This window comes from Octodon degus, unplaced genomic scaffold (assembly GCF_000260255.1).
Source record: "Octodon degus isolate 3935 unplaced genomic scaffold, OctDeg1.0 scaffold00111, whole genome shotgun sequence".
Classification (NCBI taxonomy): Eukaryota; Metazoa; Chordata; class Mammalia; order Rodentia; family Octodontidae; genus Octodon; species Octodon degus.
In genome coordinates this window covers 7,749,718-7,775,746 of record NW_004524687.1, presented here as the reverse complement: position 1 = coordinate 7,775,746, position 26,029 = coordinate 7,749,718, and the positions used below count along the sequence as shown (strand labels likewise).

Below are 26,029 nucleotides of genomic sequence, written 5' to 3'. Positions count from 1 at the left end.
CCTCCCTCCTCTCTCTCTCTCTCTCTCTCTCTCTCTCTCTCTCTCTCTCTCTCTCTCTGTACTGGGGATTGAACTCAGAACCTTGCCCTTGGCAGGCAGGCACTGGCCCTGCTTTTCTTTAACTAACTCAATACAACTCATGATCCAACCTTTTGACTCTTGTCAATCAGATTCCTGAGAAACAGTATCACATTTGTTTCAGTTTGCAGTTTTGTAATTATGATCCAGAATAAGGGCCTTTCACATGTTCATAAGTCATCTGTATTTTTTTTTCAGTGATTTATGTTGCCATGTGCCTTAACTATTTTCTTTTTCTGTTGGTTTGTGGCGGCCTTTAAAAAATTCATTCAAACCTGTCTTTTGACAGTAGAACAGTTGTCCTTTTCCTAACATTTTGTACATCTTCTGATGTCAATTATGGATTATGATATCCTTTCCTCTTCCTTCCCCCTTGCCCGCCCTTTCTCCTTCTTATAAAGTACAATTATTTTTTTAAAAAATAATGTTTACTATTTCCTTTATCGCATCTATGTTATAGATGTGGCCAAAAAGGGCTTCCCTTTCCTCACTGTATAAACCAAACTTCCTACATATTTTTTCCTACCATTTTAACTATATTGTCCTTTTACACTTAAAGCTTTATTCCACCTGGAGTTTTGAAATGAGAGAGGTGTTGTAGCAACTTTTAAATTATTTTTTCAAGGCAGCAAATCAGATTATTAGGTGTGTCAACACCATTAATATTCACCTTTCTTGATATTCTGCCTTTATTGACTAATTTAAGTGTTTATGATATAGTAGGCCACCCTTGCATTTGTGCCTGCTTGAGGATCTGTGTTACTGTCTTAGCCCTTGGTCTACTCCAATGCCAGTACTACACTTTTGCCTCCCAAAACTTCTAAAGATTAGAAGTTTTTTCTTTGTTTGTTTGTTTTGTTTTGGAATATGAGTCTTATTTGTCAGCTTTCGCTTCCAGTTTTCAGAACCGTTTTTTGGCTGATAAGTTTTCCACATGAATTTGTAGAGCTGCTGCCTAGCTTCCCCCTCTTATTGGTGTTTCCTCCTAGGATAATGTTCCTCTGTGCAGCACAGCTCCTGCCTTCTTCACATGTCGCGCTATGTACACAGTGTCCTCAGATCCAAAGTGGATGTAGCCGCCCAGGGCCTTGGGCCCTGACTTCTAGTCTCTCTCTCTCTCTCTCTCTCTCTCTCTCTCTCTCTCTCTCTCTCAGGCTTCTCAGGGGCTGCGCCCTGAGCCTAGAACTCTTTCCTACTGCGTCCTTCTTGGTGACACCTGCTTTTCCTTCGTGTCTCTCTTTGTGCTTTTCAGGATGTGGGTCCACCACCATGAGCTCATACAGGCAGTCCAAGCCCCTCAGCATTGTGGCACATGCCCATGTCCCTGTCTGTGCATACCACCAGGGCACACACTGCATGAAGGCAGGCAATGCAGTCTATGCACAGCTCTGTCCTAGCAGCCGCACAGTGTGCCAGTTCTTCGAGTTGTGCAGGTACACATGACAAACGTGTGAATGCTGTCTCCACACACACGTGAAGCTGTCCTTTAGAATTCCAAATCAGACTACTTGTGACTTGGTCTCTGAACCACTGATTCTTAAACCTCTAGGCAGGACTCTTCTGAAGTCATCAGTCTGAGATGTTTATGTATATAATTACCCTTTATGGAATTAAAACGCACAGTGCTAGTTCATGCACAGTAAGAAGTCAGTGGAAAGGCCAAGCCTAATGAGGTAGGCTTCCACCAGGAAGAGTTCCATGGAGGGAGGTGGGGAGGGTGTGGGCAAGCAGTGTAGAAGGGGGAGGGGTGCTCAACAACAGAGATAAACCCAGGGAAAAAGAACTATCCCAGGGATACCTGATCTCCAGCCGACAAATGGGTCTAATGAGAAAGATTTGTGCTTCTCTGTCCCGTAATAGCTAATAATGGATAGTCCTGTGGATCAATCGCAGTTTTCCCTGTGACTGCATTTATGGTACTTCTCATAAAACGTGGTGCAGGAGTGAGATTTCAAATGTGATTTATCCTTCTTGTAGTATGATAGTAGAGACTGTTTATTTCTCTCCAAGAACTAAGGTTATAAAAAGATGTCAGAGCCAGTTTAAAACAGCATCTCATATATGCATTATTATGACTTTGCAGTACACAGGCATTAGGCTGATCTTATGAATGTTTAATACAGCTGCCTTCATAATTATAATAATTAGCACTATCAGGCATCTGAGAAATTTTGATAGTTGTTTGTAAAATTGATAATAAAACAACTGATAGACATAAGAGATTGGAAGGCTTTTAAAAATAGAGTAGGGAAGTCTATAGGTGAACAGCTTGTGTTGAATAATCCAAAAAGATAATTTTCCCTCAAGATAAATAACATCCGCTTATTTACATTTACACAATGAAGTATGTTCATGATATACATACAGATGAAAATATTTCAGACTTCACATGTATTTTGACAGTTAAATTAGTTTTAAAGGAATGGACATTATGAAACTGACTTATGGTATTTGACTCTCAGGAGAAAAGTCTGATTTTTGGTTGAGTCACGGGTCTCTTGGTAAGCCTGGGTGACCCTCTGGCATTTAACTTCTAAGCTATCTCCTTTCTTTTCTGTCTGAGAATTGTTCTTTCACGAGTGAAATAGTGACTTTTGAAGCTGAGCTCACTGGTCCCTTTTACTTACTCAGCCTGCCCTAGAATCCAGTCATTACTATTCTTTCATTACATTTAGTATCTATCTATCTATGTATCTATGTATGTATGTATGTATGTATGTATGTATGTATCTATCTATCTATCTATCTATCTATCTATCTATCTATCTATCTATCTCAGAAATGGATAGTTATTTCACGGACAAAGTCATCTTTACCCATGGGTAGCTGAGATGGAGGTCAGGAAATAACTGTTTTTATGTGTGCTGTTGAATGATTGATTATATCCTACATTAATTTGGATAGTCAACAAATATGTTTTGAGCATGTCTTTTCATTTGGCATTTTTTTACATATTTACTATTTTGGTTCTGGGTATCAAGACTTATGTCAGCTCCCACCATGTATACTTTTTGAGGATACAAGCAGGCCCCCTTCCAGTTGAGTCACCCTCTCCCTCTCTCTCCCAACATCTCAAGGGACCTCCCATAGAGCTGTGTGTACAATCTAGGCTTCTGAAGTTGGTCAGCACCACCATAGACTGTAGACTTGGACTTCATCCTCTCCCACACTGGCACACTGAAGATGATAAGGTGCACCATCATTTTTTTGTGGAGAACTTGGGCAGGAGACAACACTTGTGGTAAGGCCGGACTCCTGGCTGGTTAACAGCTCCTATAGTGAGTGTAGCGTAATGAACTCCTGCTATTTTTTACTCATATCTAAAGCTTTCTGTGTCTCAATATCCCCATCTGGAAAATGGGTCAACGACAGAATCTTTTTCATTAGAGGGCTGTGAGGTTACATTGGTCCAAGGCATGAAAAATGTTTGTAATAGCACCTGACACACAGTTTGCATTCTGGTAGGATTCATTCTGTGTGGCCATCCTCAGCTGTGTTGGGCTGGAAAGCAGATTCTGCAGGCTGGTGGAGAACTGAAACGTGAATGGCTCTGCCTTGAGTTTGGCGCTGAATAGGTGCTGTGGCCAGTAGTACCTTTGGACAGGGGGTTCATTTCCTTACTGCAAGTGGTATGTGTCCTTGTGGGTTTGCTCAGGGCAGTCCTCTTGTAGGGCCTGGTGTGCTCAGCTGATTGGGATACTGACCATTTATGTACTGAGTGGTCATGAGCCAGATTTAACCAATGCTTTGCTCAGGTCACAGTCTTGGTACTGCGGTTTGGTATAGTCCATAGTCCTCATATCAGATTGTTTACTGACAGCTCCTCTGAACCCTGAGGCAGTCAGTAGGTGCTCCATTGGCTTTTTAAATCATTCTCACCCTTTAACTGTAAGTCCTTTATCAATGATATATTTTTCTTTTTAAAAATTGTAGTAAAATACAGATAACATAAAGCTTGCCACTTGAACCATTGAAAAATGACAGTTCCATGGCATTAACATTGATGCACAGGGCCCCACTATCCCCTGCCACCTGCAGAACCCTTGCATCTTGCAGAACTGCAACCCTGAGTACTGCACAGTGGCTCCCTGCCCTTGGCAACTGCCACTCTCCCCTCCGTCTCTTGTGAATGTCACTTCCCTAGGTACCTAAGGAAAAAAAAATGTGCTTTTCAAACATTGATATAACCCTCCAACTAAAGGTTTATACAGGAGATTTGTTTAGGAATTTTAGATGCACATACCCTCCTTTCTACCAAATAACTTCTCTATATTGTAGGCTTATGCAAACCCTTGCAATTGGGATTCCTTTCCAGTAGTATTTTGTAGATTAATAGCAAAGAAACTAATGTATACCCCTCCATAAAAATGAGCAGAGGTTAGCATGAGAGGTGCAACCATGAAAGGAAAGTTGAGAGCACCCATTACGCTGGCACTGTCTCTACTCTCACCACCTATAAATGTTGGCTGAAGAAATGTGCCAGAGTCAAAACGGCCCCTCCAGGAGATCCCAGAGTTTTACCGCTTGAATCATTCTCATTCTAGATGCTGTGCCTGATGCTCATTTTTCTCTGCGCCATGCTTGATCTGTCCTGATGCTGGAGCAGGAATATGAGCTCCAACATTTCTCTTAGTGTGGAGTGATTTAGCCTGACTGAAGGCCAGGAGCTCTCCAACCGCATTGTGCTGCAAGCCATGCTGACTTGGATGCTGCCTGGAATTCTTACGGCCCAGGATGGCCACGGGAGTGACCCTCATGACTCAGAAATAGAGCATTGGTTTGCCTGAAGTAACAGGGAAACAGAAAAAGACATTTAAAAAAGGTAACTTACATATTTGGATTTGAGTTTCAGGCTTTCATTTTTTATGAGCATTCCATCTGTGGCTTAGGAATGCAGAAAATAAAAGAAAAAATAGATGAAATTATTTACTATTACTTTTCTTGAAAACAAGAATAAAATCTTCCCATCAGCATATTTTATGGATCAACCACTTAATTTTTATAGAATAAATACTACAAATGTGACAATTTAACATCAATATTTGAATAACTGATGGTCATAATTTTATATAATAAGGTTAATAGAGTAAAAATGAGAGAGAATAAGAAGTAGAAAAAGACATAAAAACCCCATCTGCCCCTAATGGCTGGCAAAGTAGCTGTAGCTGAGCTCAACACTCACTCTCGACTTCCTGGCAGTGCAAAGCGAAGCTCATTATTCCGAAGGAGTGTGCCTCCTAATTCCACAGGAACACAGCTCTGTCTGGCACTGTGTGTTTAAAGGAAAAAGAATGAGGCGACGCTCAGCTTTTATGAAAAATACAGAAGTAGATTTCATTTCTTTCTCCTGCGAAGGCCCGTGAGAGCTGGGCGAGGAGACCGGGCGAGGACGCCAGCTCTGCGAGGAGGCTACAGCCATCCGTGAATGGCCACCTCTGGAGCTGTAACAAGCAGGCACAGCGCAGGTTCTTGTGCTCCTGTTCCCACACGCCCTGGGCTGAGCTAGGCGCCACAGAACCGGAGTGCTGATCGCTTGATCGCCTCTGGAAGATTTTAGTCTTGCTTCTGGGGAAGGCCCGATTCATTCTCTTCGCAAACCAGACAGACAGATGGCGGGGGCTGACGTCTTTTTATGAGGACTGAGCAGCTCGGCCTCTCAGTGGAAGCCGCCCCGGCTGCCTGTGGAGAGGAGCTGTGGCAGTACCAGCAGGAGGGCCTGCGGGCACTGGGAAGCCGCTTTGTCGCTGCCCCCGACCTTGGGCAGGGGATTGGGACCCCAGTGTGGCAGAGATGGTTTTGGCCTGGAAGCACATGTGACCAGGTGGCTTCCTGGGCTGTGGGGGAAGCTCCCTCCAGCTCTCACACTAGCTGCGACCTTGAGAGCAGTGCGACCTTGAGAGGAAGGTTCCCCGCAAGAGCCTGCCAGGACGCATTGGCTCTACGCATTGGCTGTAGAGCGCACCCCAAGTCCCCGCATGAGTGCCTGGTGCTTCATACTGGCTAGTGTTGAAAATAGCATATCAGAACCTAAACAGAAACCGAATCCTTTCTTGGCAGTAATTTAGGATTGGGCTCATTGTCATTCTGAAGCTCTTCAGGGTTTAATATGGTAAAACTATGTCATGGTATCTGCTATGAACTTGGTTTTCTTGTGCTTGGTTTCCTAGGTGTGTTTGTTAGCTTTCTATCATTGCACCTACAGTAAGCGGTCTGAGGGTGAGAAGTTTGTTGTGGCTCATGGTTTCAGCCCACAGTCACTTGGCTTCTCTGCTTGAACCAAAACTTCATGGGGAAATGACGCTGCTCTGCTCATTGTGGATTGTGGTTGGGGAGAAAGGGGGGGCAGGGAGGGAAAGAGACAGAGACAGAGAGACAGACGGAGAGGAGAAAGAGACAGAGAGAGAGGGAGAGACAGAGAGGAGAGAGACAGACAGAGACAGACAGAGAAAAGAGAGACAGACAGAGAAAGGAAAGAGACAGAGAAAGAGGAGAGAGACAGAGAAAAAGGAGAGACAGAGAAAGGAGACATAGACAGAGGACAGACAAAGAGAGACACAGACAGAAAGAGAGGAGAGAGACAGAGAGAAAGGAGAGATAGAGAAAGGACAGAGAGAGAAGAGAGACAGAGAGAGACAGAGAGGCAGAGATAGAGAGGGAGGGAGAGGAGAGAGACAGAGAACTGTGTTCCTAGTGACCTAATGTCCTATCACCAAGACCCCAGGTGTAACGCTGTAAAGGTTCCCCTACCTTCCAGTCGCACCTGCCTGGGACCATCCCTCTTATGTGAGCCTTTGAAGCACAGTTGACGTCCAGACCATCACTGTGTGACCCAGCAAAACACCCAACATCTAATATGAAATATATGACATTAAGTAAATTGTCTAGAAGAAAATAATTAAGAATGAAACATGCCATTCTCCTCCTGAGGATTGTATTTGTCACCACCCCAAGCATTACACTATACTTGGCTGTGTCTGCATCTGGTTTTCTTCATTTTCAACAACAGGAAGTTTCCAGAGAACGTGAAACAAGTAGAGGTAATTTGTAGTCTCTGAGCCATTTTGTTGGAGGAGACTTGTCTTGGAGGTGTCGTAAAGCCTCCCCACAAGCCAGCGATCAGCCGAAGGCAGTCAGGATGTCACACTCAGATTTGCACTCTGAACCCCAGTTGGGAAGCAGTGCTGCTGACCTCCCTCTGACCACCGGGAGGAAAGGTTGGTCAATCTACTGGATTCTCTTTAATTTTAAGAGAACAGGGGAAATCAGAGATTAAAATGTCTTTTGAATGAAAACATTTTATTAATCAAATAAACATAAAATAAATAAGCAAACAAAAAATAGCAATCTATTTTTTTTTTAAGTATTTGGTACAGGGTCTACAGGGTCTCACTACACAGATTGGACTCATAATGATCCTCCTGTTTTCAGCTTCCCAAGCACTGGGATTATAGGCACATGCCAACATACCAAGTCTCAGTCGCCATCTCAGCCTGCCCTGGGGGGTCGGCCTGGCATGGCATGCGAGGGATTGAACCCTGGTCCCTGCACCTACAACCTTCTATTTTTTTAAATTTTGTTTTGTCTTTTGTTTTTGGAGACAGGATCTCACTAGGTAGTTTGGGTTCACCTTGAATTTGCTTAGTTATCCTAGGATGGCCTTGAACTCACAGTGATCATCCTGCCTTCGCCTTCTGGGTGCTGGGATTACAGGTGTGTACAGTCACACCAGGCTTGATACCCTATGTTGATTAGACTCGTACACATACTGCTTGCTGCGGCCTCTAGCAGGCTAGTTTTCATCCTTTGCCTGTCGCATAATTTGCAGGTTGGTGCTGCCTCTTATATTTGGACTGATGGCTATGCTGATGAATCACAGTAAACTTATACTTTCCTACTGGAGACCAATGTATTGCATGTAGGCTTTAATGTTTTCATGGTGTTTTTTGTTGGAAATCTTATCAGTAGAGACAGGTAGGAATGATGTTCTATGAACTCTCAGAGAAAAATGTAGAAAGTAACATATTTCTTAAGAATATTTTGGAGATGCCTTTCAATTTTTATTTCTCCCTTTGAGTTCTTACACTAAGGAGACAATATGACATTTACACATTGTATCTGGTTTATTTCACTTAGTATAGCTTCAAGTTGCATCCACTTACCTATGAAGGCTTTGAGTTTATTTTTCTTTATAAAAACACCACATCTTTTTCATCCATTCTTCAGGTGATGGCATCTTGGTTGTTTCCAAGATTTGGCTATCACAAATTGTACTGCTATAAACAGGCACACATATATCATTATGATATGATGTTTTGAGTTCTTTTGGGAAAAATCCCAGAAGGGGGACAGCTGCATTGAACGACTTTTTCTTAGTTCAATGAGAAGAAAGGTTTGTACTAATATTGTCTAGACAAGATATCATGTCTACATCTGGTCCTCTGAATAACTATTAAGAAGACAATAATATGCAATGTATTAATTATTGTAACTGTCCTACTAACCTGTTTTGAAACTGTTTTATTGCTATTTTACTTTTTTTCCTCATTAAAATGAATTTTAAAAATGGGGAAGAAAAATAATATTTTGGAGATTTCTTTCTCATAGACTGTATACAAAAGAACTGAGACATTATGAAGTCCAAATTTCCTTCCCCATGGATGTGTGCCCTAGAATCGCTGTGAGGTTAAGCTCACCAGCTAGTTAGTAACCAGGCCAGGCCTGAGCATCTTCATTTTCTGTGCAGTTTAAATAATTACTGACATTGACTGAGATCTTCAGATGTGAGTCGATTGTCTTACTTCCCCAACAGTCCTGTCATTGTTAATCATCATACTTCACAGATAAAGAAATTGAGGCATGGGGACATTCCTTGGCTTCTGTAAATAGGAAGACGTGAAACTTGCCTCTATACTTCTCCCTCATACTATAGTGCTCTTTCCTTTCTGGCACTTGAGTTCTTGAATTCCATGGCCTTTGGGCAGCTCCAGGAGCTTCCATTCTCAGAGCTTTACAGTGTATAAGAATCTGATGATCATGTCAGGCATGGTGGTGCATGCCTGTAATCTCAGTCCTCGGGAGACTGAGGCAGGAGGATTGTTGCAAGTTTGAGGTTAGCCCTGGCTACATAATGAATTCACAAACAGCCTGAACTACATAGTGAGACCTTGTCTAAACAAATAAACAAAAATATACAAAAAATCTGAATATTTCTTATTTCCTATTATAACTATGTAAATGTAATATGGGAGCTATCTGAAAAAGTATCTTGTTTCTTTTCATTATCTGTAGGTTTTAGGCCATGACCATTTGTGAAGCTCTACTATGCAGAAATTCTAGAAAATATTCTGTTTTGAAGTTGCTGGGTTTTAAAGTCCATGGTCTTAGTAATTCCGAATAGTGATTGCTGTCTAGAGCTATGCCACACTCAACACACCTGAGATCATTTGACTTTGGAAAATATAGTGGCTGTGAGCTCAGATTTCAGAGGCATGTGATTTGGTTGAAATCCTATTTTCATAGCTGTGTGACATTGGGTAAGAGACCTGGTATGGGTGGGCCTCGGTTTTCTATTTTGAGAAATGGAAGGAGCCATTGGCAGCATGCTTAGTCATTGTCTTGGTGGCATTTGTAGGTGGTGAGGCACTATCTGTGTGGCTCTGCCCTTGGGGCCCAATCAGTGTTTCCTGAGCAGGGTGTTTTAGGTACTGTCTCCAAGTTCCTGGTTGAAAGGGATCTGGATGGGCTGATGCTTAACAACCTACTTGATGAGGCTCTTCTGATTTAGACTTATAAGCTTGTGTGGAATTCTCTGTATTCACATCCCCAAACACTGCAGGGCGTATTGATTCTAGAACAGAACCACACATGTTACTCCAATCTTGCACCTTGCATTGGCTCATCACAGTATCACTGGCACTGGCTCCTGGATTAACTTTTAAAACTTTCTCAGCTCTTTTGCTTAGAAAGTAAAGCTGCCATAGACTTGGAGAATAAGAGCAATTAAAGAAAAGTAATTCCCTGTGAAAGAAAATATATGGTAGAATCCTATTGGTGGTCAGACATCCCAAAAAGGACCTCTATGTAGGAAATAGACTTGTGACTTTTCAAAATTTTGCAGTGGAAAATCTGAGGCTTGTGTACCTGCTGTGAAAGCTTTTCATTTAGAACCATGCAATTATAGTACTGCATTTTGCTGTGAAAGAGTATGCAGAGACAGGGATCTTCAGTGTGCAGAAGTACTGGAAATATGCAAGGAGTGCTAATTTTCTGTGTACAGAGGAAGTGAATTTGCATGGAGATAAATTTGGGAGCTGTAAATGGAGTTCTTTGTACTTATGATTTTGTCATGGAGGAACTTGCTCAACTATCCAGAGACCTAAAACAAGTTGTGACCCCCAAGGTGAAATATAAAGGGCATGGGGTTTGTAGTACCAAGAATAATTGCCATGGTAACATTGGGTTTTCTCCTCCAAACTGTGAGCTGAAACTATCAACAACAGGAGGAAGCACTGATGATGGACTTTGGATCCCCCAAGGTAAAAATCACATCACTGAAAATTAAACGATGACATGGTCCTCTTCTCAAAAAAATGGTTTTTTGATCACTTTCTGCATTTTTCAATCCTCATTTTAATTGCTATTATTGTCCTCAAATGGACTAAGATGAAGGGCCATTGGCACAGAATGGGACAGTCAGGAGTAGGTGTCTATATAGCGACATAAAAAAGCTGTAACAAGGAGAGAAGATATTCTCAAGAAACTTATCCTTACCTGGCCTGATGTAGCAGCAGCAGCAACATCACCAACACCAATGACAACCCTGCTGTTTAGTTTTGTTATGGCATAACGATTTGAATTTCATAAATGAAATAAATCAGATGAAAATGTAAAAATAAAGAATTGCATGGTCTCTCCCATGGCCCTCATTTTGGGGCCCTATCACTGTCATTGATGAAATTTGGGACCTATCTACTTTGATAAGCTGTGTCTCTTTGTATCTGTCTGTTTGTTGATCTATCTCTCAGATTGTAGAGGTAGAGGTGATTGGTGTTAGTAGGAAGGAATTCTATTTGTGAAGAGTCACTAATGAAATGTGTACTGTTGTTTCCACTTCATTTAGAGGTGTTGCTTGTAAAGAAAGCTAAGCAAAGGGGAAATTTTACTTTTGAGTAGTACTGCTGTTAAGCTAATGTACACTAAGGAAATATGCATTAGAAACCACTCTGTATTTCTCAGGAATATTACTTAGAGAATTATTTGGTAGCTTGTTAAAGCACATGTGAAATCTTTTAAAATGTGATGCAGACCCTTTCCAGGAAAGTTATAATTCAAAAATGTTTCTGTGGATTTTTTTCTAGAATTATTCCATGTCTTTTCCAAAAAGCCTTTTTTTTGTTAAGTCCAAAGAGAAGAAATTCCTTATCATGAGGAAAATGACTTATTAAAGGTTTTGGAAATCAGATTGAGCTGGGGGAAGCTTTGGTCATGATGCAGAGCAAGATGAAAAGTCCTATAGACTTCGCATTCTTCATCTGTCAAGATATAACAAGATAAAACAGTATTTTCTGTTTGCTTGTTCCTTCCATTGTACCTCACTGGACAGGTGCTTGTGTCTCAGCTGGGGGTCTTTTATTCTTGGCCTGTCACACAATGCCACCATGAGCATTATCTCCCTGAGAACATCCACTGCTCTCCTTTGAGATTTAAAGCCATCTGATGGTCTGGAGGCCATTTCTAACCTTACTTCCCTAATGGGTTCCATGGCAAATAGAACCTTATATGGCCCAGAGCAACTACCTTTCATCACTTAGGGAATAAGTTATTGCATCAATATGTTATATGCTTGAAATCTACATTTACAGTTAGATTGGGTAAACAAAATTTCACCTTTTATATTGGCTCTCCTCTCTCTGTTATTATCTTCATTAGTCTCTTTGGTTTGTACATAGTATGTGAAGTTACGTGACCACAGTCTTCACCAGTATGTGTGTATCTCTTGTGCACATGTGTGCATGTGTCTGGTGTCCTGAGTGGGGATGTAACACCTCCAAGCAGCAGGTGAATGTACCTGTTGGAGCGCACAGCTTTTGTGGGCTTCGCTGGGGAATGGAGCTACAAAGAGATGAATAGAGCCTCAAATTTTGAGGTGTTCATAGTTGGGACGTTAGATACATTAGTAAAAAAATAAAATTGTGGATATAAAGAGTACCTCCTTTCCCTTTTTTTAAAATATTAAGTTTATTGGTACACTTTAGGTATATATAATGAGTGAATTCACCATATGGAATTTATACTTATACATGACATAACTTGATTATTTTTCTTCCCAATTCCCCTGTCCTCCTTCAATCCCTCTAATTCTTAATTACAGACTCAAGAAGAGCTATAACAGCCAAAAGATGCTTACCACTGATGGGAAAATACCTTAAAAATGCCTTAAAAAGCATTTTTGGTGTTGCCTACCAAATACTCAAGAGGTATTTCAGGTCTTGTACAGTTTCAGGATAAACTTAGATGAACACTGAGACTCTCAATACATATGCTATCCAACTTTTAGGTCTTGGAGTGTAGTAAACATATGAAAAAAGAAAAAAAAAACTATTAAAAACAGTCCTGGTTCTAGAAGGCCTTGATTAACCTGCGGAAGGAGGAAGGCACATTTTGGGCACCATAGGATGGTTGGAGACAATGTAGAAGACTGCTGATAGATGAAGCATGTCAGAGATCCCTCAGGGTTGTCCCTCAGGCAAATTCTTTAGGAGGTCAGATTGAAGATTCCCAATCCATCCAGTATAGTCATGATGTAAGAGCAGCTGACTTCCTAAAAGAGAAGGAAGCAGCCTCTGAGGATAGGGGAGGAGGACTTAGTTTTCTTGGAAGAACCTGAGCTCTGCTAGCTTCTGTGAGATTCCTGAGAGGGCACTTCTCAAAGGCAGGGTACGTCTGAAAACCCCAGGGCCTTATATGCCTTCTAGAGCCCTGGGCACTGGAGATTGCTATGGACCAAGCGCTAAGCTTGCCCTTGCTTCTACTTCCTTTCTTGAAGATGAAGTCCCTTCTGGAGACTACTGTGTTAAGCAGAGTCCTCAGAGTGGCACTGCACTCTGACAAGAGCCATGGAAATGGTTTTCTGGGGAAAGCCTGGTTGAGGACAGAGTCAGAAAAGACTTGTGGTCCAGGCTCTTAGGGATGCAGAAAGAAATCACCAGTAGGGGGCAGTGCAGCACGTACTTCACCTTGGGTCTGCCCAGGGGTTGTGGGGAGGTTGTCAGAGGCCTCACTACTTGGGTGGCCCAGGAAGCTAGTGACCTGAGCTCAGGTATGTTTATCTACAGAGTCACTGAGAAACCCCAGGCAGCTTTCTGGCCATCATTTCACTTGTACGGGGTGTCCATTAACCTTCCATCCCTTCTCTCCCTCCTTTCTTCTTTCCTTTTCATCAATTAAAAGGTTTTTTTTTTTTAAAGTACAAAGATGTAATAATTTTATGAACTTACCCATATTCAGGACAAGTGCCTTAACATTTCGCCTCTTCTTGTGCACATCTTTTGTCTTTTAATAAAAGAAATAGGCTAGCAGTTTAATTAAATAAATACTTGATAATTTAGGGTTCTTTATCCCAGATCTGCTTTTTTTTTGTCAAGATAATCCTCCTTGCAATCATCTTGTTATACATCATGTATATCCTGCAAATATGCAGTGGGATTGTTTTGGCATACTTTTAAGTGTTTTCACACACACACACACACACACACACAAACACACACACATATTATATACATCAGTATGGAATTTTGCTTATTTTTCTCATATAACAGGGAGATCTCTCTGCTCAAATATATCTGATTTAATTTATGTATTTGATATACTTTATTTTTTAAAGTTTTTGTTACTATAGTGGATGGATACTTGGGTTGTTTCTGGTTTTTAACCCTATTACAGTGAAATTATAATATTCAGGTAAGCATGTTGCAGTGAATATTTTTATGTTGTGCTCCCTACATCCATGTGTGAGAGTTTCTCTTGGGCGGCTGTACAGAGACTGACTTGTGCTGCACAGAGTGCCAATTTATAATTTTGCAGGATACTGACAAAATGTTCTTCAAAGTGGTAACACCAGTTTATACATGCTCACCAGTGTAAGAAACAAAAGCCCACATCCTTAGAAATGCTCTATAGTTTCAGGGGTTACACATTCTGTCACTCCAGAGGAGGCGAGATGTATGAGATTATAATTTTCATTTCAGGTTCTTTGTGAGAGGAGCAAGTTTTCTTGTGTTTCTTGGCAGGAAGGCTTTCCCTCTGTGAATGGCTTGTTAATATCTTCACTGGTTTCCTTTCTAGTTCTAGTCCTCCCTTAGAGATAGCTAAGAGTATATTTATAAGGAGTAGATTTCTTCACGGTTTAGTGCTAGCAGCTGTATTATGGACATCTCTACTGGGTATCTTAGGAGAGACACCCCTGGATTCAACTGCTGGAGAAATCCTTCCAACCTAAGGATCCGATCTTTGTCTGGGTGTTTCTATTTGGACCAGGAGAAAAGGCCATCTAGGGCATTCTCCTGCTGTGAAGGACAATTCTCTGTGAGCAGTTTTCATAATTTCACACAGTTCTTCAGTAAAGAGGTGATTTCTGATTTCAGAGCCAAGAACAGCTGTGATCTGCTTTGTTTAATGTCTCTCTGACTTATTTTCATCTCATAAATACTGTAAACTTATCACTGACCTAACTTGCTCTACTTTTTTCTTGGATATTGGTGACCATCAAGTTCCAAATTAAACTTTTACTCTTTCCTAACAAGTATATATATTTTAAAACCTAATTCTGGGCCCCACTGATGTCTCTACTTTGACTTTTACTCTGTGTCTATTTGTTTGCTCATTGCATTTTGTTCAATTACAACTTAAAGTTACTAAGTTAAATATGTGGTTAAAATGAAATATAAGTAAAGTGAAGAGCATAAACAGCTAAAAGAATGGTGAAAATATAGAGGATGCTTGTGCAGTAAGTGTGGCTCAGGTAGCTAACAAGAAGCAGGCAGTTGCCCTAGACATGGAGCCCACAGAGAAGCACAGGTAGAGGAAGATGCAGGAGTCTGGGGCAGGAGAGGTTCAGCGCAAGGACAGCCACCATGCTTGGGAGGCAAAGGCAGGCTTAGCAGGAGGTCCTGAGGGGACTGCAGGGAAATGTCTGCATTTCTACCTTTTTAGCTGCCAGCAGTATGAGCAAAGTGTTCAAAGTATCGAGGACTCTCAGGAGTTCAGTTCTTACTGTCAGATAATCTGGGAGATTGAGGAGACTGTGGTCTCTTCGGAGAAGACCAGCGCAGTGGAAGCCTCGGAAAAGCATCTCTAAAGTGTGATGATTTTGAAATAGTTCATAAAAACTTGAAAATTAAACATTTGATGCAAGTTTTAAAATATTTCCTTCTGTGTCTGTTGGGAGAGAGCAGGGAATAGTCTGGTATTAACGTTGTTGGCTTCCTTCTGAGCATGGCTGAAGCACTAGGCCCCGGGAGAACCAAGGTCTTTGCGAGGTCGCTGCCCTCCTATCTTGGAGGCTACCTTTTTATGTAATGGGATGATTTGTTTGTGTGCATCATTTAAAATTTATTCTCCTTGGTGTAATTTGTATCTTGAGAGAATTTATCTTTCTTTTCTTTTTTTGATTTTTCATTTGCATGAATCATTATTGTCCATTTTATTATCATTATATTTTCCCCACTGCTTAGGAGACACCTACAGATGCTGTGCACTCTCTCATTGGATATTTTTTTTTTCCTTTTCGTCTTCATAGAAATTATGATCCAAAAAAATTCAAAAGAGATAGATACGTCAACAACTGGCAGAGCATAGGAAATTCTAGGGGTGTAGGTTAGCTGTTTGTTTATACTAAGGACTTTGATTATAAGTGACAGAATATAGAGTATACATGTAGCTTTAAAGATGGCTGGATCCAAAGGCTCAAGTGGGAGTTTCTTATACCTCCTTGCCTGTTTCTTTCTGTATGCTGACTTCATTCTTGGACAGTCTCTTTTCCTATGGCAGAAGATTTCCCCTTGGGAACCCTGGGCCTCTGCCATGCTTCAGCTATGAGCCCAGCATGGGAGAGAGAGTCTCTCTCTCTCTCTCTCTCTCTCTCTCTCTCTCTCTCTCTCTCTCTCTCTCTCTCTCTCTCTCTCTTTCCCCCCCCCCATTTTCTTATTTAATCTTAAGGAAGATTCTCATTGGTTGAGTTGAAATTATATGCACTATTCTGAGCCAGTCATCATGGTCCAAGTGAGAGCTCTCTGTCTGGACAGAACCTGTAAACTGCTTCTGTGTTTGAGGGTTTGAGGAGCAGAAAGGCCATGTGATTCCTACAGAGAATATGCTATAGTCATGTGAGGCTTGGAAAATGTGGTTCTTTGAAGGAAAAAAATTGGAACTATTTCTGAAAAAGCAAAAAAAAAAAAAAAAAAAAAAAAGAATACTGGAGTGTGAAAAGAACAAGAGGACAGGGATAGGATAAGAAATACATTCCTTTGTTTCTAGATGCAAAAGAAAAAAGGGACAGTTTCTTGAAAAGGAGCCAGGATAAGGCTTTCCAGGCAGTATGAGCTCTCCAGAGCCCATGGTTGTCCCTATAATTGTGGGACATGTGGGAGAGCTGTCCATGCACTTTCAGGGTCTGTTCCCCTTCACACACTGGTGAAATTCAGAAAGGGAAGGAAAACTGAACTTGTCAGGTAAGTGATAAAAGATGAGGGAAAATATGAAATTTGCAAACTAACATTGATCATGAAACCTGGTCTGTCATGGTTTATTCTCAGCCATATACTGTGTTACTCTCCTTGCTGTATTATAGGTTGGCATGGGTATGGATGTTGGGTGAAAGTTTCCTGTTCTTCCAATTTGTTGCCTATGTCTGGAGTCACTGCTGTCCCCTCTCTGCTTTGTTGTAGTTTCATTGCAAATCAGAAAAGGCTAGAAATCATCAACGAAGATGACATGGAAGCCTACGTGGGACTGAGAAACCTGTGAGTACCCAGGAGCTGTGTATTTGGTCCCAGATCTTTCAAGTGCTTTACTGTGGTGGGGCAGGTACCCACTGGTTCATTCTAACCCACGTGAAATTATGTATTTTCATAGGACAATTGTGGATTCTGGGTTAAAATTTGTGGCCTATAAAGCATTTCTGAAAAACAACAACCTACAGCACATGTAAGTAGCAACTGATTCTTTTGTTCACCAGGGTCCAGTTTATTTGATATTTTCCTCTTGTGTCTATTTTCCTTCTTTTCCAACTTTGAATTTCCTGCTTTAAAGTCAGTATGGCTGTGATACTAGCCTACAAACATCAGCTTCGATTTTGTTTCATTTCTGAATGGCTTCAGAGGGCTACTTAGAACAGCCTGTTTACTCCCTTTCATGAATTTCTGGTCTGTTTCCATCTTGGACAGAGTAACAGGCCACTAGCAAGGAGCCCGATGTGAAAACTACATCCTGGTACTGAGTCTTTAGTTTTTTTGCTTGGAATCAAGACCTGTTCCTTGGAAGACGTCAAACTGGTGGAGCTGAAAGAAGCTGACATGTCCTTGGCACCGTTAGGGAACTGAACAGTACTAATGCTGTTCCCCCCACAACAGGCCAACTTCGGAATCTTCGTTTTCTCAACCCAGTCTGTCACGAGTAGATAAATATAGAGAAAAATCCATCATGAGATATGCTAAAGGTTTTGACATTTGTTAATAGGAGGAAATGTTTCCCTCGAAGTCATGCTGATGCTTTGCTGACTGGAGTCAAGTGGAAATGAGACATGATTTGCTGCTCTGTTCTCTAAATGATGGCATTTTAGTTAGCAGGCCTTTCAGAAGGGCTTCTTCATTAAGCCATCCGCCAAGTGCAGAGTGGGGTCCCCACCTCCCAGGTGTGAGATGGGAGCTTCTGCAGGAGGATTGTTACCTGAATGCATTCATTCTTCTTGCACTGACCAAATTCCCTTTGCAGTGATGCCTTCTGTGTCTCCCAGTCTACAGTCTCACTATACAGCTCTCACCTGGGTTATCTCATTGGATACATATTTTTGGGGATAATCTTGCTTATTTCTGTTGCATGCACACAACCAGTGTGAGGATTTTTCTAGGACCTGCCCAGGTAGTAGAATTATTGTTCAAGGGATAACCCCTCTTTTTATTCTTATAAGAGAAAAATGCATGCCCTTTGTACAATTAGAGAACCATTCTTTTTTAATAACATCTGCCCTTTCTATACTTGGGCTAACAGTTTCCTGACTAATATCTATACCAGTTATAAAAGAAATCATTTTCTGGTAGCAGATTGTCTATATATTTTGTAGAGATGTGTTGATATATGAAAAGCCTTAATTTAATTTCATAAAGCTGATTATCTTGTCTTTTTATATTTTAGATGACATTAATGGTGAAGCCACTTTAAGAATAAAGTCTGTATAATTAAGATATAAAACACCCTGCACAAATATGATAAAACTCTAAGGAAATTTATTAACACATTTCACTTAAATGATTTTTGGCATCTTCTCCGTAGTTGGTTTGCCTGTACAGATCTGATGGCTGCGTAGGCCTTGGCAGCATAAACAAGGGAGAAGTTTGGATAGAAGGAAAAGGCTAAATGCTTTATTGTACTCACTTAGATGTAATTAGTGACCTCAATGGTTAAATTCTAGCATTTTCATTACAGCTGACCTTAGACCCACACTACTCAGAAACCACATTTTACTGGTCGTTTATTCCATCACTTCTCCTGATGCTATGACTTGAACAGTGGGCTCTGATTGGCTGTAGTTTCATTAATAAATAATTGAAAAATTATTTTACAGTAATATATGGTAGAATCATTTAACTGTGTTCTAGGTACGGCATGCAGCTTCACCTGGCTAGAGCCAAATATGCACCCATTTCCCAAGAAGTTACTATTTGGAAATAGGAAACTAATGAGGCATATACATCCTGTTCAGTTTTCTTATGAAACAATAGTTGGGAAGTCAATTAATGATCGAGTGGTGAACCCTCTACTAACATTCATAGCTCTTATCAAGTAGTAAGATGAAATAAGACTAAATAAGTGTTCAAGCAGGCGTGAAGTTGTCAGATGCCACTTCGTGTATTCATTTGGCAAAAGAGGTTCCCATATGCCAAAATAGGAAGTTCAGCTGCGGAGAATGACGGGAAGTGAGGGGTCAGGTTGGGCGTTGGCCTGCCCATCCCTGCTGATGAGTGAGAACTCTGGGGACCAGCTTGCTCCTGGGCTTCTCGCCTGTCATCTCACCTCCATTAGCAACACAGTGGGGAACGTAGCACCCTCTGTAGGTTGAAATCTGTTTCCCTCCACCCCTGAGATATGATGATGATTTCCTTGAGTTTCTCCACCGTATAAAAACATGGACAAGACCAGCTTCTTTCATTTCAGGTTTTTGTGAAATGCACATTTGGTTTCCTCCCTTCTCTCCCCACCCCATGGTTCCTGTCCGTGTCAGAATTGCTTTCTGAGTGTCCAGGGCAGAGTGACTGGTCACTCAGTGTGTTCCTGGTACCTCTCATTCCTGCCCAGGCTCTCAGAACCCAGAGGCTGTGTGAAAAGCCAGTAGTTTCCTGGGGCTTTTGTCAAGGTGCTAATCAAACAGTGAGGATCCTTGCATTTTTTCCCCCTTCCCTCTTCCTTCCTCTTGGCTTTTGGCCCCAATAATAAGTACGGCTCATAAAACTTGTCTTATTCTTTGGGCCATGACCACTCTGCATGGTGCTACTGGCAGCAGGACAGAGGCGGCTGCTCCCCGAGAGGCCGCAGCTCCCTCGCTGCAGGAGGCGCTGTGCAGGTTTCATGTTCTCTCTTCCTTCTGTTCCAGTCTCCCCTCCCCATTTTCGTCCTACGGAAAGAGCAAGGTTTTGGGTTTTTTCCACCCCCTTGTTTTCTTTTTGTAGGAAGAATAGAGTTTTTGATAGAAGTGAAAACATTTGTATTCTAAAGACTGCAGGAAAGACAGGAAGGCTGACTTTTCAGCCTGTGTACCTCAGTGAGCTCCATTCTTATTCACATTGCAGGAGGCAAGGTTGAGGGAGCTGCCGCTCACAGCTTGGCAGTGGGTGTGCCTGTCCTGCTGGGGAGCTCCTACGTGAGTGAGGCAGGCAGTGCCCTCAAGAGAAAGGAGGCACCCCCTGGCAGGCAGGTTCCAGAGGAGCCAAACCCCAGGTTTTATTGAATTGTGGCATCCACAGTGGCCTTTACTCAAGGACTAGCTTAGCTTCTGCATTAGCTCCTTGGTTTCAGCCTCTGTAACGATGCCTGCCAGACACATGAGGACACTTCCACCCATGCTGTCCTCTAGCTGACACACGCAGACTGGCCTCAGAGACAGGGCAGGGTTGTGCCCCCCTTAGAGCTCTCGTTTTATCTGACTCACAGCTGGAATTTGCTTCCCTGAGCAGGAAGACGACACCAAAGAGTTCATGGATTTGTTCTTGGTGGTCAAAGTCTTGGCTGTCTGTGTGACAGGTGTTGTTTGTTTTGCATTCATCTTACTTATTAGACATATGTCTGGAGGCCCAAGTATTGGACATATTTTAAAAATATTCAAATAGTAAACAATCTCACAGAAGGAATCAACCACCAGGATTGGGACGGGGAATTTCCCATTTCAGGGTCTCGTGGTACTAATCATTGGAAACTCATCCATCAATTAAAAACACATATTTGGAGCATGCCAGGAAATTCATTACGAGTCTTTAAACCACAAATATGCTATCTTTTCATTGTCTTGTTAGTTTGCATCTCAAGGTGGTATGTTGCTGGACCAGTTCAGGATAAGATCTAATGTATTCCTTGTTTTTGGATTTTTTTCCTACTTTCATCATAAAATTATTAGCTTATTTAGCTCATGTAACATCTCACTTGTACTTATAAATCAGTAAGGGTGTTCTTTCCTACAATGTCATGTTGAATTCACTAGGCTGTTTAGTTTTAAAGCATCTTTTTCCTCTAACGAGCTTATTATTTTAACTTTATTTCACATAGCCTATTAGTTATTCAAAAGTCAGAGTCTTAGTGAGGTATATAACTTGATTCTCAATGCACATATAAAATATAAATATTAGGGGGTGAAAAAAGAATAAAAGCAGAGAATATAAAATGTATACTCCCTCCTCCCTAGTAAGCAAGAACTATAGGAAAGGCAGGAAAAGTGACGAACCATCATTCCAACAGAAAGCAGGAAAGGGGCATCTAGTTAGGTTGTGCACCACAACTGAATAAACTCATATTTTGAAAACATAATTTCTGTTTGAATGCATCCCTTTGAAAGCGTAGCCTTTTAAATTCACACTTAAATGTTTTTTGATTCCTTTCAGAAATCTCACCCGAAATAAACTGACGAGTTTGTCTAGGAAACATTTCCATCACCTTGACTTGTCTGAGCTGTAAGTAGTGATTTTGTGTGGCATGTGGGGGACACTTGCACAGAAGGGCTATGCAATGACTTTTTTTTTACATACATAAAGCTGTGAGTCTTGATCTGAATTTTTGAGAAATGATTTCTTGCGTTTTGGCCTCTTTTTCTTTCATTCCCTCAGGAAAACATGGTTCAGTAATTTCAAAATAGAAATCTCAGTGGCGATATATCATTTATGATGAACTTAATATTGTTTTCACATAAATAATTTATTTTGTAATGGAGGGAAAAGGATTACAAGGCAAAGGGATTTGCAGTACAGCAACTGTAGGTCTCAAAGAGTGTCTCTGGCTCCTGTTAGGTCCAGACCTTTATGAAATGAACTTGCCAGCAGGGAAAGAACAGTGGGCAAAGCTGTCGGGCTTTTGCTCTTCAGTGCCAGTCTGGGCACTGTGAATGTCAGAGGTTTCCTCCCTCCCCATCTTGGGGATTTTCTTCTGGGTCTGCCACTGTGCTCAGTATTTATCCTTACACCCTAATTTCCTCTGTTGGACATGGTAGGAGAAATGCAGAAATGTGCTGACGACTAGCCATCAGCATTTCTGAGTGTGCTCGGTTTTTGGAGTTGTCACTGTGGAACAGACAGGAACTGCTGCCACTCGTGCTGCGAGGGGCCTGGCAGCGCCCGAGGTGGACAGTCTGTGCACGCATGGCCGGGAAGGTCAAGGCGTTTTAATTCTGAAGTGTCTTTGCTTACTGCGTGTTGCCTGATCTTAGTGTCTTTATGAAAATCCATTCTTGTTCACGAGAAAACTGGGCAGAGTAGCAAATGCTGCTGGGAAATAGGATGAAAAGGGGACTTAATGGTGACGACCTTGGTGACAGCAGTTATTTGGAATAAATTGAATTCAAGAAGGTGGAATTACACTGATATTTATTTTTTTAAAGATTATTTTATTTTTTTGTGGCCAGTTCAGCCTGCCCTGGGGCTGGGCTGGTGCAGCATGTGGTGCCAGGGATCGAAACTTGGTCCCTGCACTCAGCCTAAGCTTGCCTAAGCAGGTGCTTTAGACCACTCAGCTATCTCACCAGCCAACTAAAGATTATTTTAATTACCACATAATAATTATAGGTATTTGTGGGGTACAGTATAACAGGATATAGACATGAAAAATGAAAGGGCAATCTATAATACAGAGTAGGGCACTCAGTGTAAAAATGTTGTTCAGACTTGTACAGTAGTTAGTAGGTGGATTCTAAATTAAAATTTTACTTCACATTAATGTTTCAATATTCTCCCTGCAGCATATTTAATCAATTCACTGAACAAGTGTTAATTGTGTATTTGTTACTTACCAGAGTGGCTGGGGCATGGATCTTCGAGGACAGCAGTTTCTGTGTGGAGGATTTTGTGTTCTAGCAGGAGAGAGAATCCAACATAATGCGTATAAGGAGATGGAACAGTCTCTGAGCGATGAGGGCACACAGTGGGCCAGGGGAAGGAGTCCGCTGCCTGCCAGGGCTGTGTGGTCATCCGAACTTCGGCATTTGCTAAATTAAGGCATCCTTTGGCTTCTTGATCTCATCTGCTGATTTGATTATTACCCACCCCCCTTTTAGAAAGACTGTAGTTTTTTTTTAATCACTCAGAACTCAAGGGAACATCCTGGATTACTGGGGTTTAAACTGATTGCGGGTATCTTCCTCGATATTACAGTCCGTATCTCATTGCTTCAAACCCTGTTTGGGCAGTGGTGGGATACTTGATGGTGGGCAGACACAGCCTAAACCTGTCTACCACGACCACAACTTCCCCAAAGAAACTCACAGGAAAGTCTCTGGGGATCGCTGAGATTCTTAGAACCCAACCAGAAAACCACAGGAGTAAATGGTGTGGCAAGCCTGGGGCCTGTCCTCCAGCGCTGTGCTGTTGCCAGGCAGTTTGTGGAACTTTAAATGGCCTCATTTAAGGGCTCATTACCATAAATGGGATTCATCTTAAATAGGCCACTGAGTATTATAAATAAGCATTTAAAGATTTTTTTTCCTCTGTGGTTTTTATTTTCCTTTTGCCTGCTTCCTTGTTCACCCATCGCAGCCCACAGGAGCCCAAACAGAATGGCTGAGGCTCACTCCCCGTGGCTTAGCAGAGCCTGTGAGCAGAGGGCAGAGAACTCATTCTGGAGCTCAGGGTCTTCCCCTCAGAAAGCTGGGCTTATGCTGTGTGTGTGTGTGTGTGTGTGTGTGTGTGTGTGTGTGTGTGTGTTTGTGAGAGAGAGAGAGAGAGAAAGAGAGAGAGAGAGACAGAGACAGAGAGATAGAGAGACAGAGAGAAACAGAGAGAGCGAGCGAGCTGACAGCTTCTGTTTAGCTTGTCCCCCTCCGCTGTCTTGCATGAATGAAATGGACTCGGTCTGTAGAGTGCGCAGAGCCAGGAGAGCCACCTCTGGTGCTCACACCTCAGTCTTAGATTTCTACTTACAGGCTCATTTTAAACTGAGGTGAATTGTTCCACTGAAGTTTGAACTTGCAAACTGAAGACATTTGAGTATCTAGCCTGGTCAGAAAAAGGGATGCTATTGTTCCTGAAAATTTTCTGTTGGCATCTCTACTTTTTAAAAACTATATAATAGCCATGATAAATTTATTAAGGTGGCTTTATTTCTGACAGATTACCAGACCTTTTTTTCTTATCCTCTGTAGTAGCTATTCCTGGTCCAATCATTTTTTTTTTTTTTGTTATTCTGCAAGTTTAGCATCTTTTTGCCTTCTTTCACGTCAACAATGTTTGCATGTAATGGCAGCTCAGTAACTATTGGATAAGTGAGTGAATAATAAGTACTGTTGTGCTTTGAAAGGGGGAGAGACTTCCAAAGGTTGCTGGCTAGAAAGAATTCATAGTGCCATATTTCATACACACTAACATAGCTGCAACAATGTCTGATCAGGTTTTTTAAAAAGAGAATACAAAATAGTAACAATAAAAAAATAGAAATGATCTGGAATTCCGCTAACCAAAATAATATGGATTCCACAGTATCTGTTGTATTGCGTAGTGTCTTCAGCTTACTTGTTTAGATCGCCAGGTATATGCGTGCAAAATTGGAAAAAGAAAAAGAGGTTATAAGGATTTAAGAAGAAAGAAGAAAAGAAAGAAAAAAATCTAAACTTTCATTTTTGTTTCATGTAGGATACTGGTTGGGAATCCCTTCGCATGCTCCTGTGGCATTATGTGGCTCAAGACTCTCCAAGAGATTAAATCCAGCTCTGAAACTCAGGATTTGTACTGCCTAAATGAAAGCAGCAAGAACATCCCCCTGGCAAACCTGCAGATACCCAACTGCGGTAATTTATTTTTAAATCAATGAGTTGTACTTGCTAATAATTCTTCCAATTGCTTTGGTGTGGTAGAGAGTCTGGGAGGACTACCACTCCCCAGGTTCTGTCTAGTGTGCTATTGATGTCTCCACTGAATCAGACACTTTTGTGCAGTGTGGAGAAGCCAGCTGGGAGCAAGTTTACTGGTATTCTTTGCAAGGAGAATATTGATTCTGAATGGATAACTCTAAAAGTGCACAGAGAAAAAAAAAGCCAGTGTTTATTACTTCATCCATCCATCCATCCATCCATCCATCCATCCATCCATCCATCCACCCATTCATTTGTCCATCCAAAAACTATCTGCTTAGAGGGCAGCTCATGTAGATCACATATATACTTGACTGGTACCCAGGCCATGCAGAGGGGATGACCTCGGGGTGACAAAATGTTCCGGCAGCACAAGCAAATGCCACTTATCCACTACATTCTCCTCAACTAGTTGCATTGCCAGATGTCTGTGCCTCTTGATGTGGTGCCCTAAGTCTGCCCCTGTGCCTGCCTAGCCCCATGAGTGGGTTCCGAATCTCCTGCCTTGCTGTAGTTCCCTGCTTCTCATGCAGTATTGGCATCTCCAGAATTTAAAAGGGTGCCATACGGCAGTCACAGCTCTATGTAAGAGCTAGCACATTGCAAGGAAGGGAAAAGCGAACATCTGGCTAGGATTTCCCACCCTTGAAGTCCTCTGTGCTACCCACCAGGGCACACTCTTCCTCCATTGAAATGTTAATCAGTTCATCAACTCATTAGCAAGTTCATAAACAGTTGTATTTGCTCTTTTGGGCCAGAGGCAGGTAACATAGCAGAAAATCACATTTTTAAACATAGGCCCTCATTTGTTTGTTTGTTTCTGAGTACAGGCCCCTGTGTTAACCATGATCAACCTAGTGTTTTCAGCAGATCCTCTGAGGTTCACTTTTACTTAAGAAAAGCATACCTGCTACTTATTCTTTTTTTCCCATAATTTTATTGAGAGACAAATAGCAATGAGACAGTTTCAAATCAAACTGGTAGGACAGTTTCAGTAATTAACACATTGCATACTCTCTTCCTAGTGGTTATTTGCTGTACAAGATGCAGACATGATATCTTATTTACAAACACTATTGGAACAAATCACACTATTCATTAAGAGAATGTAACTATGTATCTATCCTAACCACTTTGAAT

At 41.6% G+C, this 26,029-nt stretch overlaps 1 protein-coding gene across 1 annotated transcript in view; it reads left to right on the top strand.

The window, feature by feature from the left end:
• Ntrk2 (neurotrophic receptor tyrosine kinase 2) overlaps positions 1-26,029 on the top strand; it is a 388,716-nt gene that overhangs the window by 14,361 nt on the left and 348,326 nt on the right. Inside the window, exons 5-8 of the mRNA XM_004639387.2 lie at positions 17,022-17,096; positions 17,209-17,280; positions 21,441-21,509; positions 24,672-24,826. Of these exons, the coding sequence (XP_004639444.1) occupies positions 17,022-17,096; positions 17,209-17,280; positions 21,441-21,509; positions 24,672-24,826 (371 nt within the window). The remainder of the gene's footprint in view (positions 1-17,021; positions 17,097-17,208; positions 17,281-21,440; positions 21,510-24,671; positions 24,827-26,029) is intronic.